A 16,577-nucleotide genomic window follows, 5' to 3' on the forward strand; every position below is an offset into this window, starting at 1 on the left:
GGGAAGAGCCCTCTTGAATTTTGTTATATGTTTATCGGTAGATGAAACCCATGTGATGAACCTATAGGGACAGCAAATAGAATAAGGATTCCAGGGGCGGGGATGCAGTGGGGGAGGGGAGGGGTAAAGAGGAGGTGAATCAAGGAGTTCATGAAAAAAGAGAATGTTTTGAAACACTGTGATAGCAGTTGTACAATGCTGCTCAGTGTAACTGAACTATGGAATGATATGATATCTGTATTATTCCAATAAAAAAGGCCTTGAAAAAATAAAATATGATAGGCTCTCCTAGCAAATAATATCACTATTACTTTCATTGTCATGATCTGTCTTTTGGTGACTGTTCATCTTTTTCTGTTCAATCACTGTTGAGGTAAATATCACTTCATCTAAGAAAGAAGCTGCAGTAATTGTGCAATACATGATAAAATGTCCATTACAAAACCATATAACACTTTATGTTTCTGCCAATAGGTCCTCCTATTATCATTCTTGAACCAGTGGAAACTGTTGTCAGTGCTGGTGGCAAAGTCGTTTTGAATTGTCAGGCAACTGGAGAGCCTCATCCAACCATTTCATGGTCTCATCAAGGGCGTCCCATTCCCTGGGATGACAGAATCCATATGTTATCCAACAACTCCTTGTATATTGCTGCAGCTCAGAAAGAAGACACCTCTGAATATGAATGTGTTGCTCGAAACATGATGGGCTCTGTCCTTGTCAGGGTACCTGTCATAGTCCAAGGTGAGTGAATCAAGAGATATTTATATAGTTCGGCACCTTGGGTATCCTGAGCATAAAACTTATCAAGCATCTGGGTTCAAGTCTCCATTATTCTTAAACAGTGCATCCTTAAATAGTATATCTTTAAATAGTCACAGGACCTAATCACAGTATTACTTACTGACTAAAGCAATGTAAATTTGGTTGAAAATGTAAATCAATTATTCAAAACCCCAAACCTGATTCTTCATTCAAGAGTAAATCAAATTGATCCTCAGAGATTAATGCATATATTTCTCCTTAAATAATTGTTCAATCCAAAAGTTCACCAGTATATTAACTTCTTGTTCACTCACTCTTATAGCAGTTATGTCCATGTGAGTCAGGATGGGGATAAAGAAGTCACTCTAGTTAACTCTTGGAATGCGTTTCTCTCATCCTTGTAAAGGAGACCTTAAAAGGCGAGCGGATTTCATAGCAACTTTTCAGCTTTAGACCCAGAGCATATATGTTCAGTGAAATGTGGTTTACAATTTTTATCTCAAAACCTGAGATAAGGGACAATGTTTTATTTTCAGTTCATGGTGGATACTCCCAGTGGTCTGCCTGGAGATCCTGCAGTGTCACCTGTGGCAAAGGGATCCAGAAGAGGAGCCGTCTGTGCAACAATCCCCTTCCAGCCAATGGTGGGAAGTCTTGTCAAGGTTCAGACTCAGAGATGCAAACCTGTCTGAATAAGCCATGTCCAGGTATGTCTCTTTATTCAACCAGTAGGCCCGTGTCTACTGAGCATTCTTTTCTTGTTCCTAGCTTTGCGTGGTCTCTGTATTATACTTAAAATTACAACATATCTTAAGGGATAATTCGTTTTTTGCCTTTGAATAGTGGATGGTAGTTGGTCAGAATGGAGTTCTTGGGAAGAATGCACAAGGACCTGTGGACACGGAAACCGAACCAGAACAAGAACTTGCAATAATCCCGCGGCACAGCATGGAGGGCGGCGCTGTGAAGGGAATGCCGTGGAAATAATCATGTGCAGCATCAGACCCTGCCCAAGTGAGTATCCCCTAACAACATAGGATAATCCAAAATTTTATAATTTTAAGTCCTGTAAGAAAAGGCTTAAAATTCTGTGATTTCTTTGTTAGGAAAAGGTGGTGTAGCCTCTACCCTTGAAAATACTAATTTTCTGGTTTCTTATATCTTCTCTGTGGATAAATTTGTAGAGCTTTGGCATTGGTCAATGTTCAGTAAAAAATGTGATTTAATTGAACATGGTATAACTCCAAACTGAAAGCATAAGTATTTATAAAATCATCAAACTTTTAAGATAAAGGACTTCGTTATTGTTAGCTGCCATCAAGTTGATCCCCAACATTATAATGGTGGCTGTGTTAGTCTGGGTAGACTAGAGAAACAAATTCATGGACACACCTATATGTATAAGAAATAGCTTTATATAAAGAATAATTGTACATTAAGAAAGCATCCCAGCCCAGTCCAGATCAAGTCCATAAGTCCGATATTAGCCCATATGTCCGATACAATCTATAAAGTCCTCTTCAGACTCACAAAACATACACAATGACACCAAATGCAGGAAGATCACAGGCCAGTGGGTGGGAAGTCTTGTGGATCCAGTGGCATTGTAAGCATCTCAGTACTGGCATCTCCACATGGCTTCTCCAGCTCCAAGGCTCTGGCTGCCATCAGCCTGTCTGCAGGTGGCCTGTCAATGAGGATGTCTCACAGGGACTAAGGAGAGAGAGTGTGTGTCTCCTGCCTCCCGGGAGGAATACCGGAGTTCTCAGAATCCTCAGGAGAAGGCCATTGACTATTACCTGATTGCCAGACAAGTTTCCACCCCTTCACTCTTAATCCTCTCAAATTGACAAACAATTCTATAACTACCACAGTGGCCCTGTGCACAGTAGAATAAAATGTTGCCTGGTCCTGCGCCATCTTCAGGATATATTTCAGGTCAGATCATTATGACCCATAGGGTTCAAATGGCCGGGTTTTGGAAAAAAGATTGCCAGTCCTTTCTTCCTAGTCCATGTTAGTCTGGAAGCTCTTTGAAATGTATTCAGCATCATAGAAACATGAAGGCCTCCACTGACCGACAGGTAGTAGCTGTGCATGAGATACAGTGACTGAGAATCAAGCCCAGGACTCCTGCATGGAGGACTGAAATTCTACCACTGAAGCACTGCTGCCTTAGGGAACCTTATTCCAGCCATTTTCAGGGGAGAAAATGAAGCCTAAAGAAAGGAAGGAGTTCCCTAGAAGCACACCTTTGGTGGGAGATAGCAGAATATGACTCACCAGAAAGTGGGCTGTTCAAACTCATCCAGGCTTGGAAGAAAATTCTGGAAATCTGCTTCTGAAAGATCCCAGCCTAGAAAAACATTGTAGCACTGCTTTCTCACATGGGGCCGCCATGAGTCAGATTCAACTTAACAGCAAGCAACAGCTGTCGACTAAATGGCTATTGTTTGTGAGAAACCGCGCAGTTGTTGTTGTTGTTAGGTACCATAGTGACCCCATATGTTGGAGTAGAACTGCCCTATAGGATTTTCTTGGCTGTAAAATTTAGAGGGAAATCACTAAGTTTTTCTCCTGCAGAGTAACTGGGTAAGTTTGAACTGCCAATCTTTCAGTTAGCAACTGAAAGCTTAATCATTTGCACCAGCAGATCCCTGTACTAGGTGTTCTATAAAAAAGGTCTTAATCGACTTTCATATACAAGTGCCCACAATGTAATTTAAGTTTAAGTAGAAAATTCTGCCCTCAATATGATTTGATGTGAGAATTTGGCCAAGTTTTTACCAGCATGCTTCTCTCCACTTTTCTTTTACTTTCTTCGACGGTAAAATCTCCCATATGATGGAAAGAATCACTGTTGGCAATTACAGGCTGTAAGAACTCTATAGGCTGAGGACTTAGAGTAAAAAGAAATGCTCTCTCTCTCTAAGCATTCCTCTCAGATCCTGAAAAAGAATCCTGTTTGACTCCGTGTGGGACATAATCCTAACCCCGAACAGAGAAGGGTCCTCTGATATCTAACTCAGGATCCTTGCCCATTTTGTGCCCACTTGTTTGGCAGTGCAGAAGGAATCATGAAATAATAAAGGGCATAATTGGTCATTCGTTTAGTCATTAATTCATCCCACAAATACTTATTAAGCATTTTTTCTATCTCGAAGGCATGTTCTTAAGTGGTAAGCCCAGAATGAAAAATAAAACAGACAGTGTTTTGCAGATATTAATGAGCGTGCTAAGCAAGCTCAATGAGTTAAAGTGACAGGTAGAGCATATCTGAGATGCCTTAGCTGGGAGTGTCAAAAGGAATGGGTGTGGACAGACCAAAATGGGACAGCTATCCGCTGCATTGTGTATTGCATCCTGCTGAACAGAAGAGGCAACCGAGATTTAGAAAATGTATGCTAAGTAACTCCCTGAGCTCACCTAACTAGCAAAATGTAAATCAAGAATTTGAACTCAGGTTGATTGATTATACCGCGCGTATCTTGATTCAGAGTTGAGACCTCCCGTCATATTAACCAATCCAAACACCGAACTCACTGCCATTGAGTCAAGAAGGACCCAAGGCGACTCTATAGAACAAGATAGAACTGCAATTGTGGATATCTGAGACTGTAACTCTATTTAGAATTGGAAAGCCCTTTCTCCCAATGAACAGCTTGCGGTTTCGAACAGCTGACCTTGAGATTCATAGCCCAATGAATAACCATTATGGCACCAAAACTCTCCCATCATATGTAGAGGAAGAAAAAAAATGCTGTTATGAAATCTTAAATAAAATGAACGAAAGGCCAATTTTTTTAATTATAAGGAATTAAAAAGCTAATTATGATAACATGATTCAGAATAAAAAGACTCAGAAGTACCTAAGCAGATCAATTTCATATATGTTGTCAGCTATGATAATACTATATAATTAAAAACTAAATATTTGTAACTGTCCTAAAATTAATCAGGTTATTTTCCCCCTTGGGTTCAGTAACTACAGGCTTACTATTGCTCACTGCTTTATTGGCTTGCTGTTTATTTGACTTTCTTTGCTTATTGCTCCAAGCCACAAAATGATTGAATGTAGTCATTTCAGAGCCACAAGTTCACTAGTATCATGGAGCCAATCCCTGGAAGCCGATGGTGCATATCGCTAGTACAGGGTGTGTTAGTGATGTTGTGTTCATAGCTAGATAGCCATCTCACTGGGAATGTTCACACCATGGAAATCATCAGCTGATGCTACAAATCAGAAGGATATTTAGCCCCACCATGAGTTGATTTTTCTTCATTCAGAGATGGACAGATAGCTGAAGGGATCTTTCTCTTAACTTATCATAGAATATCAAAACTTTCTAAGCAAAAGAGTTATTTTAGTACTAATTTATTTTGTATAATGTCAAACTTGAAAATTTGCAAGAATAATACAAACGTTTGACCCTGACTCAACAATAGAGCGTATTTTATTCACTAATGAGAACATGGACATTCTCTTACATAAACACAGTACACTTAACAAAATTGTAGAATTTAACATTTGCAACAATTCTATCAGAGCTCTGGTGGTGTTGTGGGCTAGGCAATCAGCTGCTAACCACAAAGTAGTTGGTTCAAACCTGCCGGCTACCCCACGAGAGAAAGAGAAAACTATCTGCTCCCATAACGATTGGCAGTCTCAGGAACCCTCTGTAGGGTCACTACGAGTTTGAATCAACTCCATGGCAGACTGATTGTTTAATGAGAACTGCTGGGCTACTCGGCAAAAGGTTGTCAGTTCAAACCCATCCAGAAGGTCTTCAGAAGACAGACCTGATCATCTGCTTCCAAATGATCAGAGTCTGGGAAACCTTCGGGAAGTTATTTTCCATATACATGAATCTCCATGAGTCAGAATAACAGGAGAGCATCTAACAACAACAGCATTGTAACAATTCTATAATAAAAACTATTACCTAATCCACAAACTATATTCAAATTTTGTCAGTTGTCTTTGTAATATCCTTTAAAACTTCTTTTTCCCCCACCAAGCCCAGGATGGTACGCTGCATTTATTTTTCTTTATCTCATTTTTCTCTCCTAGAACAATTCCTCAATCTTTATATTTCAGTACTGTGACATCATGTAACTGTACCGACCAATTATTTTTAGAATCATCTCCAGTTTGTATTGGTGATGAAATGGTGTGAGAGACACCTCTGGCTGCACAAGGGGGACAGTGAATTCAATTTCACATCTACCCAAGCTCACTTCCCATGAGGCAGAGGTCACATATGCCTCCACTCTCCACCCTCCTGTACTCTATTCCAACATCAACCATCCCTCTTACAACCCTCTGCGTCTCTACTGGGTATTGATAATCCATTAATATGAGTATACCTAATTTGCAGACAATACTCAGGATTATGGGAGTTTATTAAGGAAGTTAACAGGATCTGATCCTTTTGTCCATAATACCCCTTCTTAGCTATGCTAGCAGTCACACCTCTTTCAGCTCTTCACTCTTCAGCTGCACAGCCCATTGGCCACTGCCCTGCTCTGCTAGGCAGCTGTACTCGCCCAACAGTCTCATGGTCTTGGCACCGCTTCTCTTTTCTGTCTCCTGATCTCAGGACCCCACCTCTGGTGCCTTGCCTGCACTGCACTTCACACAGAGATGCTCAGCTGTTGACTCTTTTGTCTGGAGAGTCGTGGAATTTTCTGTTCCTGATTCTGAGATGGCTCATTTTTGTACTCAGTGAAATGGCAAAACTAACAGATACTTGAGCTAGAGTACTCTACACCTTGCTCCAGTTCAGCGACAGGGTGGCAATTACAAAGGATATGGAGAGAGAGCCATAGCAAGTTATTTCACTGCACTACACTTATAGGTTTCGTCAAATACATTTTAATGCAACCCCTTGCTAGCTAACATCTATCTGTGTGCTTATGCTTGTTTGTGTCTTTAAAGTACTAGGATAGTTAGTGAACCTAATCAGAAATAAATTGATTAAAAGAACACATAAAAATATTTTTAAATATTATCTAAACAAAATTTGCAAGTAAGAACTTCATTCCTTGATTTTTAATTTATTGTTTTTGCACCTTCTAGGTGGTGTTAAGAACATTTTTTTAACATGGATCTCGAAGCCCCTATTTGGGTTCATATCTTAGTTAAACCAAGTGAACAAAAAATATATGCTTTGTGAACCCCATATTCAGAGTATTCCTTTAAAATAGGAATATGACCTGTTAATGACTTAAGCTTAAGAGAAGCCATAGTGTTGGTGCTTAGCCCATGCACCTGGTAGAAGGCATAAGGTTGTTCCAATCTTGTGGTCAGAAGACATAATATTTTAGTTGCCAGAAGAACTTAATATCACTCTTTGGAAACTGTTAGTCCGTTTTTTTCTGTTGTTTAGGAATAGGTAAGTTATTCAGAAATGTGCTAATGCATGAACATTATGTAATGGAGAAAAGTTTCAAAAGGCTATAACTGTACAAATCATCATGTTGTTGAAAGATCCAAGTAAATAGTCAAGCCTGAAAGTGAATCAGGCTTAAAGATGTGGTCTTGCAGTCTGGGGTCCAAGTTATTGTTGTGAAATATTGATATTGTTTGTAAGTACTTCTGGAAGTGTTACACACCCTTGTTCCTAGTTACTGCCACTCTCTCCAGAGTATAGACAAATACTCAGCTAGTATTTAGACACTCAGCTCATAGCTACATATGCATGTCAGATTAAATCTAACTTTAAGTAAATTACCACTTTGGATAATTTTTTCAAGCATTCATTTTGGCATTCATTAACCTTCTGAATGTCTCTTTAGACACAAGTCCCCATGAAAACACAACCCAAAGTAAAAAGGAAGAGCGTCATTTGCTTTGATTCCTTTGGTCCAAAATCAATTCTTTTAGATTCAGGATAAATTTAACTCATTACTAAATTAGTTTGTTTGTATAATTTTGAATTTCTTTTGAACAAGCATGCTCTGTGACCTGAACCTCCTTCTCTTGGGGTACTTGTAGTTCACGGAGCATGGAGCCCTTGGCAGCCCTGGGGTGCGTGCAGTCAAAGTTGTGGCAAAGGTACCCAGACAAGAAGGAGGCTGTGCAATAACCCACCCCCTTCATTCGACGGATCCCACTGCAAAGGAGCAGAAACACAAATGCAAGTTTGCAATGAAAGGCTCTGTCCAGGTAAGGAAAGTACAATGTGTATGCCTTTGTCTTAAATCTGTGGCGTAGGGAGATCCGGAGCTCCCAGTCTGAACACTGCCAGTTCAAACCCATTCAGTCCCTCTGCGTGAGAAAGGCCCAGCAGTCTGAGTCCATGGAAAGTATAGCCAAGCGTACCTGTGAGGCAGCTTTACTCTGTCACGTGGGGCAGCACCCAGCAGCAATGATTGTTAGTATTGTATGTCATGATCATCCATTCCATCCTGGCTGTGCTGCACAAGAGGGATCGCTCAACCTAACAACGTCAGGAATTTCATCTGATCACATTTAGTTGGTAACACCTGATGTTTTCTTCCCCCAAACTAGTTGATGGCAAGTGGGCGACATGGGCCAGCTGGAGTGCCTGCACTGTGTCTTGTGGAGGAGGTGCCAGGCAAAGGACGAGGGACTGTTCTGACCCTGCTCCACAGTACGGAGGAAGCAAATGTGAAGGCAGTGATGTCCAGAGCGATTTTTGCAATAGTGACCCTTGTCCAAGTGAGTGTTGGAAATAATGATTCACCATTACAATTCCTTGAAGTTTCATCAGAGCCTTAAGTCCCTTAAGTTATGTTATGTTACTTGATCAATGTCCCGACGGTTTAGACTCTCTGTGTGGTGGCTGCGGAGCTGTGTTATCTTCTAGATGTCATTGATAGGGACATGGCCTGGGGCTCGGTGCTGTGGAAGGCACTCTGACATGCTACTGAAGGGATGTTGATAATTCCTTTTCCTTAACTCACTGATGGAGTTATATGTGTAGACCCTAGCAGCAACATGGCATCTGGATACTTGAATGTTGCTATATTCTGACGTACAGTTATGGCTCAGGGAGAGCAGAGAGCCTGTCTCATGCACATCTTCCAGCTCCCGGAATATTTAAGACTCAATAGGTGGATACTAAATGGAATCATACAAACACTGGAATGACATCCGCTTTCTGGTCAAAACAACTGCGAAACGCTCTACCTTTGGAAGCTGTCTATTCATCGATTTTGTATGTTTCCTTGTAAAATTCCTGAATGAGATGTTCCTACCTAGGACATCACCTGTGGATGGCTCTGTTTCATGTCCAGTGATTCTGTCTTTGTAGCTCATGGTCACTGGAGTCCGTGGAGCGGCTGGGGGATGTGTAGCCGGAAGTGCAGCGGAGGGCAAATGCGGCGCTACCGCACATGTGACAACCCTCGTCCCTCCAATGGAGGGAGAGCTTGCGGGGGGCCCGACTCCCAGATCCAGAGATGCAACACTGACATGTGCCCTGGTGAGTTCCCTGACTCCCGGTGGTAGAACAAGTCCAACATTTCATTAGTGCTTACTGGAACAGCCTGTCCTCTGTTCTTGAAATGGAAGAGGCACAGGCGAAGTCACCCTTAGTATAGACTTCATCACCGACCTGTAAATGTTGCCCATTGCACTTCTGTTCACAGTCGACGGAAGTTGGGGAACCTGGCACAGTTGGAGCCGGTGTTCGACCTCTTGTGGAGGAGGAGAGAAAACTCGGAAACGCTTGTGTACCAATCCAGCCCCATCTAGACACGGCCGCCCCTGTGCGGGAGATGCTACGCAGGTATCCAGATGCAGTGTTCAAGCATGTCCAGGTAAGTAACCAATGCAGCTTTGGAAGGACCATTTACTGGCTTTGTACAAATTAGAAGACAGCACCACTGTGCACCCCCAAATTACCAAAGGAGGCCAACCCTGGGAGTAGGAATTAGAGAAAGAATCACTTTTTTTCCCTGCTTGATATAATTCTACATCAAGGCTTATGAGTGGATTTTAGCCTCAGCTCGATGCCATGTATGCACTTTTATGAAAGAAGTCTGGCCCTCATAATCATAAACGGTATTACTAGACTCCACATGTAAAAGGGCAAGGGAGAGTGAGAAATGCCAAGTTGAGAGTGGGGTGGGGGAAGGGCACAACCGGAAGCCGTTTATTCCAGGATGAGCATTTGGAGGACACAAACGAGTGTAGTGAGTACAACAGGGTCACCTTCAGGCAAGGAGAAAGGGCAGTGATACAAAAATGTAGAAGGAACAAATCAAGAGTGCTCGGACTCTCAGGACATGGAAAGAATGTGCTGGGATTCCACAACATAGTGCTCCTCTCTGAGGACAAACATCTAAGGGCTGTAGCACGAGTAACAGGAATGGTTTCACACTGTCCAAGTATCAGTACACCATCAGAATTTCCAAAGTTTTAAAAGGTCAATGTCACTGGAAGTCCACAGGGCCCTTGGCCGAGTTCAGTAGGGGAATCGTATGAATCGTATTCAGTAGGAATAGCTACCAGTCAGCTGCTCAGTATATTTGCTCAGAATATCAACACGTTAGGAAAGATTTTTAAAGCTCAAAGAAATAAACATAGTGACATTTCTGATTTAATTGAGGCAGTTTGTAGCTCAGCGTCTGGCGCTATCAAGGCTCTGTGGCCGCAAGAAGTGCAAAATAGGAAGACAGTTTGAGCTAAAGAAGTCTGGCAGAAAGCTTCAAGGATTTTAGGTTGCCAGAGCTGGAAGACTTCTGTTGATCACTGGCTCCAAAGAAGCTCCTCAGTAAGCAACAAGGTCAAGTGTAAGAACAACCTAGTCAATAGAGTGACTCAAAGGACAGTTAAATCTTGGCTCTTCTACTACATTTTCACCCCCTTAGGACTAAAAGTAAAGGCCCAAATGAATTACCAGGTTTTAATAGGCCCCATTTCTGCTTTTCTACTTCATCCTAAACATGGCCTCTCTCACTATCTCTTCTCTGTGCATCTTCTGATTCTTCAGCTGTGGCAAGCCACCTCCGTCCACACATACAACAAAAACAAACACAAATATGCTGTTTCTTTTACCTGGAATGGTCTTCTCCTGCCCCCTGGCTTTAATTAGGGTCTAATTCTCCCTTGGGGGGGCCACTGTATTTTCATTTCCTCAATGAGGAACCTGGTGGGTTGTGCATTGGGTTGATAACTGAAAGGTCACTACTTTGGACCCACCATCTACTCTGAAGAGAACGATGTGTCAGTCTACTTCTCAAGCATCGCCTGCCTTGGAAATTCTCTGAGGTAGCTCTACTTTGTCCCATAGGTTTGCTATGAGTCTGAATCAAGTAAATAATGATTAATTGGGGGTTGGGTTTTGAGTACTGGATATATTATACATTACTACATTTCAGCTTTACTCTTATTTGTTGGATGTTGAATAATGTCTACCTTCCCTACTAGGATATAAAATACATGAAAGCACGCTTTACATCTTCCCCTCCCTCACACTTTACACAATACTTGATGAACAAATGTATTCCAGGAAATGAGTCTGTAGGGAGAAAAAAGTTTTCTTTTTGTCTAATCAAACCCATACAAATGAAAATGTCAAGGAGCCCATATAAACTGAAACCTCAGCATTTTGAGCTACCGTATTTACCCCACCACGTGTCTATCCATCTATCGTATTGTAGGTGGCTGGTGTGATGCTGTGATGCTGAACGCTATGTCACTGCTATTTCAGGTACCAGAAGGGGCACGCAAAGCGAACGGATTTCAGCAGTGTCCAAACCAAGAACAGACCACGAAGAAAGAATAGGTTGTGTACACCTCAGAGGAATGAGCCATTTAAAACCTTGAGAATATCGTCAAATATTGTCAGTTACTGGAATCTTAATAAAGCGAAGCTAACATCATCAGAGATAGGGCCAGAAGATGAGCCTCTAAGGTCAGAAGGCACTCAAACTAATGCTGTGGGAAAGCTGTCTTCTCAAAGTGGAATGGACCATAATGATGGCGATGGTGTAACGCCTGTGGTAGTAAAGCCTTTGAGACCCTCATTTGCTGATGGGGTACAACTCAAAATGAGAAGAAACTGTTTAAACTTGAAATGTACAAAGTATGAATCTAGGCAAATTAGAAGCCGTTCAAGGTGAAATGGAAGGCATAAAGATCAATATTTTAGGTGTTAATGAGCTGACATGGATTATTATTGGCCTTTTTGAATCAGAAAATCAAATGGTTTATTATGCCAGGAATGACACAATCAAGAGGAATGGCACTGTGTTCACTGTCAAAAAGGACAACTCAAGGTTTATCTGTGATGGGATAACGTCTATCCCATCACTACAACTATTGTAGTATTAAGTTAAAATGGCGATGGGTGGGGACGCGGTGAGGGGTCAGCCCCCACCGCTACTACTACTTATGGGTTCAGTAATGCACAATCATACGGTTGAGATATATAAGTATTATATTAAAGTCATCGAGAGCATGAGAGATATTACAATAATGCAGTTAGACACACTACATGGTAGCATTGCTCACCTCAGCCCAGCTTGGTGGTCCACGTGGAGAGAGGGGGAAGGGAAAGAGGGCAAGGGAACAAGAGAGAGAGGATGGGAGAGGGGGAAGAGAGGGGAGCCAGAGAGAGGGGTCAGAGAGGTCAGAGGGAGGGGTCAGAGAGGTCAGAGAGAGGGGTCAAAGAGAGGGGTCAGAGAGGTCTATATTGCTGACCCATGCCTATATGCCTTTTGGGGGCATGCCAGCCCACTAATTACAGGTAGAGACATACGTCACAGGAAGGGGTTGCACTATAGGTTACTCAGTAATGAGGGGGTGGTCTCTGGGTCTCCATAGGAACCATTATCAGTAGGGTGAAAACTCCGCCTACAGGAGCCTGTCCATTGTCCCCAGAGGCAGGGAGCAGGCCCACCCCTGTGGTGGGATGAGACAGAAGTCTGGCAAGTGATTGCACTTGGGGGGCAGGGGGGAGGGGGGATGCCTACGCATCTGACCTCCCCCCACAAACTATTATTCAAATTTATGTGCCAACCACTAAGCCTATTGATGCAGAAATTGAAGAATTGTATTCTTCAGTTGTAAATTGATTTAACATGTAAACAATATGCATTGAACATTATTGGTGATTGGAATGCAAAAGTTGGAAACAATGAGGAAGAAACAGTAGTTGGAACTATGGTCTTGGTGATAGAAACAAGGCTGGGAATAGCATGGTAAAATTTTGCAAGACCAATGGCTTACTCATCACAAATAAATACTTTCAACACAAAAGGGGGCTTCTCCAGATGAAATACGAAAAAGTAAAATTGACAACATTTGTTGGAAGAAATAACGGAAAAGCTCAATATCAGCATCTAAAACAAGGCCAGGGACCAACTGTGGAACAGATCATCAATGACTCATATGTAAGTTCAAGTTGAAGTTAAAGAAAATTAAAACGAGTCCATGATAGCCAAAATACAATTGAGTATATCCCACATGAATTTTCAGAGCATGTCAAGAACAAATTTGAGGCACCAAACACTAATGGTAGAAGACCTAAGGAACTGTGTGGTAGGACATCAAGAACATCATATATGAAGAAAGCAAAAGGTCATTAAAAGACAGGAAAGAAATGATCAGTGTGGATGTCAGAAGAGACTCTGACACTGGCTCATAATCAATCATAGAGTCTCTAAGACACATGAATGAAATGATGAAGTGAAAGAACTGAATAGAAAATTTCAAAGGGCAGCTCAAGAAGACAGAGTCAAATATTATAATGAATTGTGCAAAACCCTAGAGTTAGAAAATCAAAAAGGAAGAAAATGCTCAGCCTATCTTAAATTGAAAGAACTCAAGAAAAATGCAAGCCTTGTTTTGAAATCTTTCAAGATTCTATGGGGAAAATATTGAATGATTCAGGAAGCATCAAAAAAAGATGGAAAGAATACACAGTCACTGTATCAAAAGAATTAGTCAACATTCAGCCATTTCAAGAGGTAGCATATAAGCGAGAACCAGTGGTACCAAAGGAAGAAGTCCAAGCTGCACTAAAAGCATTTGCCAAAATCAAGGCTCCAGGAATTGAAATGTTTCAACAAACTAACCAGGCATTGGAAGAACTCACTTGTCTATGGCAGGAAACTTGAGAGACAACACTTGGCCAAGTGACTGGAAGAGATCCACATTTGTACCAATGCCAAAGAAAGGCAACCTCACAGTATGCTCAAATTATAGAACGCAAATCATTGATACCACATGCAAGTAAATGTTTTCTGAAGAGCACCCAACAATGGGTGCAGCAGTCCATTGACAAGGGGCTGCTAGAGGTTCAGGCTGGAGTTAGAAGAGGATGTGGAACAAGGGATATCAATGCTGATGTCAGATGGATCTTAGCTAGAAGCAGAGACTACCAGAAAGATGTTTACTTGTGTTTTATTGACTGTCCAGTCAGATTGGGAATTCCAGAACACGTCATTGTTCTCATGTGGAACCTGTACATGGATCAAGAGACAGTTGTGTGACTAGAACAAGGGAATATTGCCTGTTTCAAAATCAGGAAAGGCGTGCATCAGGGTTCTATCTTCTCACCATACTGATTTAATCTGTGTGCCAGGAACTAGATGATGGAGAAGAGTGGGGCATCAGGATTGGAGGAAGGCTTATTAACAACCTGCAATAGGCAGATGACACAGGTTTGTTTGCTGAAAATGAGAAGGACTGACGCACTTGCTGGTGAAGATCAAGGACTGCAGCCTTCAGTGTAGCTTACAACTCAGTGCAACGAAAACCAGAATCCTTACAACTCGACCAATACGCGACATCTCATAACTGGAGAAAAGATGGAAGGTGTCAGTTATCTCATCTTCCTTGGATCCCAATCCGTGCTCACGGCACACATCAAAGGAGGTATTTCATTGGTTAAATCTGCTGCAGAAGACCTCTTCAAAGTATTGAAAGCAAGGGTTTACAGCCAGAATGCTCTTTAGAGACAAGGATGGCAAGACGTCATCTCATGCACGCTGAACATGATATCAGGAGAGACCAGTTCCCGGGGAAGGACATCATGTTTGATAAAGTGGAGGGGCATCAAAACCGAAGAAGGCCCTGGATGAGATGGACGACACAGCGGCTGCAACAGTGGACTCCCACATAAGAACGCTTGAGGATGGTGCAGGACTGGTGTATTCGGCACAGTTCTGTAGAGAAGCAAAACCAGGACACTTTATATATATAATATATATAAAGAGGTTTATGTAGTGAAAAGGAATATAACTGCAAATCAGTCCACACAGCAGTACAAACAGCTTGGTCAACACACTTCCGTGGTCAGTTAATCTACCGAAGACCCTTCCAACTCACGCGCCCCCTCGCCCAAGGGCAAGGAAACAGGCAGGAGGAAGGTGAGACGTCAAGGTGGAGCTCTCGGCCAGCAAGGCAATGTAGTGAAGTGCATCGCGGTGGAGCCTCACAGAGTAACATGCCAGGTGGCTGGCTGGCTGGAGGTGCGGCATCTGCAGTGGTGGCAGGACAAGTGGAGTCAGCCCACAAGCAGCAGACACGGCAAGGCCAAGGCGGGGCAGTGTCGCGGGGTGGAACAGCATGGCACAGCTATGGAGTCCACCACAGTCCATGGGTTGGCTCTACCCACCGATAGCACAGCACAGGTGATGAGGCAGAGCAGCAGCACCAGGCAGGGCGTCGGACTGACCACCAGGGAGAGAGAGGAACTGGCCTCCAGAGCCATTCATTTCAGTGCCACCTCCAAAGGAAGTCCACTAGCTGGAACCTGATTGACCGGCTAAACTCCACCCATGTCTTCCTACAGGGGCCATGCTGGCACAAAAGACTAACTATCACAACTGGGCAGTGTTTCGTTCTGTTGTACACAAGCTTGCTATTAGTCACAGCTGACTCGATGGCACCTAACAACAACAACAACGTAGATACTGTTTTTTTCTGAGGTTGATTACTGCTGTACACTGCCCCACCCACAGGCTATCCAGCAGTCTCTGAAATAACCAGTGATTGTTTTGTGGTGTTTTCAATTAAAAGACATCACCGTATGTTTATTAATTGCACGATCAGTTTCTCTCCACCATGTCTCTTCTTTTGTCGAAGCCTGCTGTGCATGTAAGACCCATCACTGGCCGCCTCTTCTAGGGGTGGGTTTTTGTGGCTGTTGGGACAGTTGGGTGCCCTTGAGTCAGTTTCAGCCCCTAGTGCTCTTAGGAAGCGCTGCCCGGGCCTGCGCCCCCCTCGCACTGTTAGAAACCAGCAATTGTGGTGCACAATTGGAAGAAGGCATAACTTACTTTAGAAATGCGTAAACGCTATGTATACATATGTGTGTGATTGTTTTCTCATTATAACTGTATTGGTATGAATTCTGTAGCCCTGTTGAAAGTACAAAACACCTTTTCCAATTGTTTTGCTCAAAGCTCACCATTTTCAAATGTAGATGTCATTTTCTCACAGTGAAGAACTGAATAAAAACTAGATTTACTGTGATGAAAATCTTGCTCTAAAAATCTTAAAGTGAACAATGAATGTCATGTAGATACTCTACATTTGTATTAACAAGACCTTTTTAGGGGTTGTTTAGGGGCTGAGACCCTGCTTGCTGTGAGGTCTCCAGATACTCATTCTATGCTGATTTGCTATAAAACCTTAGAAAAAGTCCCGTTTTTCCTAATTGAATTTCAATTTCCTTGTCCAAAAACGGTGGTTACATAAAGCTAACTTAGAGGATTATTGATAAGACTAAATGAATGAACACATATTTAATTCTTACTCTAGCACATGACATGTTCAATAAATTCTCATGAGCCTTATTACATCATCACCATCAATAAACATACTTTATTTT

General features: G+C 42.3%; 1 protein-coding gene across 1 annotated transcript in view; it reads left to right on the plus strand.

Annotated features, from left to right (window-relative positions):
- HMCN1 (hemicentin 1) overlaps nucleotides 1–16,577 on the plus strand; it is a 562,350-nt gene that overhangs the window by 507,446 nt on the left and 38,327 nt on the right. Inside the window, exons 87-93 of the mRNA XM_004706670.2 lie at nucleotides 475–744; nucleotides 1,302–1,472; nucleotides 1,609–1,779; nucleotides 7,763–7,933; nucleotides 8,279–8,449; nucleotides 9,045–9,215; nucleotides 9,382–9,552. Coding sequence (XP_004706727.1) covers nucleotides 475–744; nucleotides 1,302–1,472; nucleotides 1,609–1,779; nucleotides 7,763–7,933; nucleotides 8,279–8,449; nucleotides 9,045–9,215; nucleotides 9,382–9,552 — 1,296 coding nt within the window. The remainder of the gene's footprint in view (nucleotides 1–474; nucleotides 745–1,301; nucleotides 1,473–1,608; nucleotides 1,780–7,762; nucleotides 7,934–8,278; nucleotides 8,450–9,044; nucleotides 9,216–9,381; nucleotides 9,553–16,577) is intronic.

This window comes from Echinops telfairi, unplaced genomic scaffold (genome assembly GCF_000313985.2).
Source record: "Echinops telfairi isolate 266 unplaced genomic scaffold, ASM31398v2 ScPeMD7_7424;HRSCAF=8462, whole genome shotgun sequence".
NCBI lineage: Eukaryota > Metazoa > Chordata > Mammalia > Afrosoricida > Tenrecidae > Echinops > Echinops telfairi.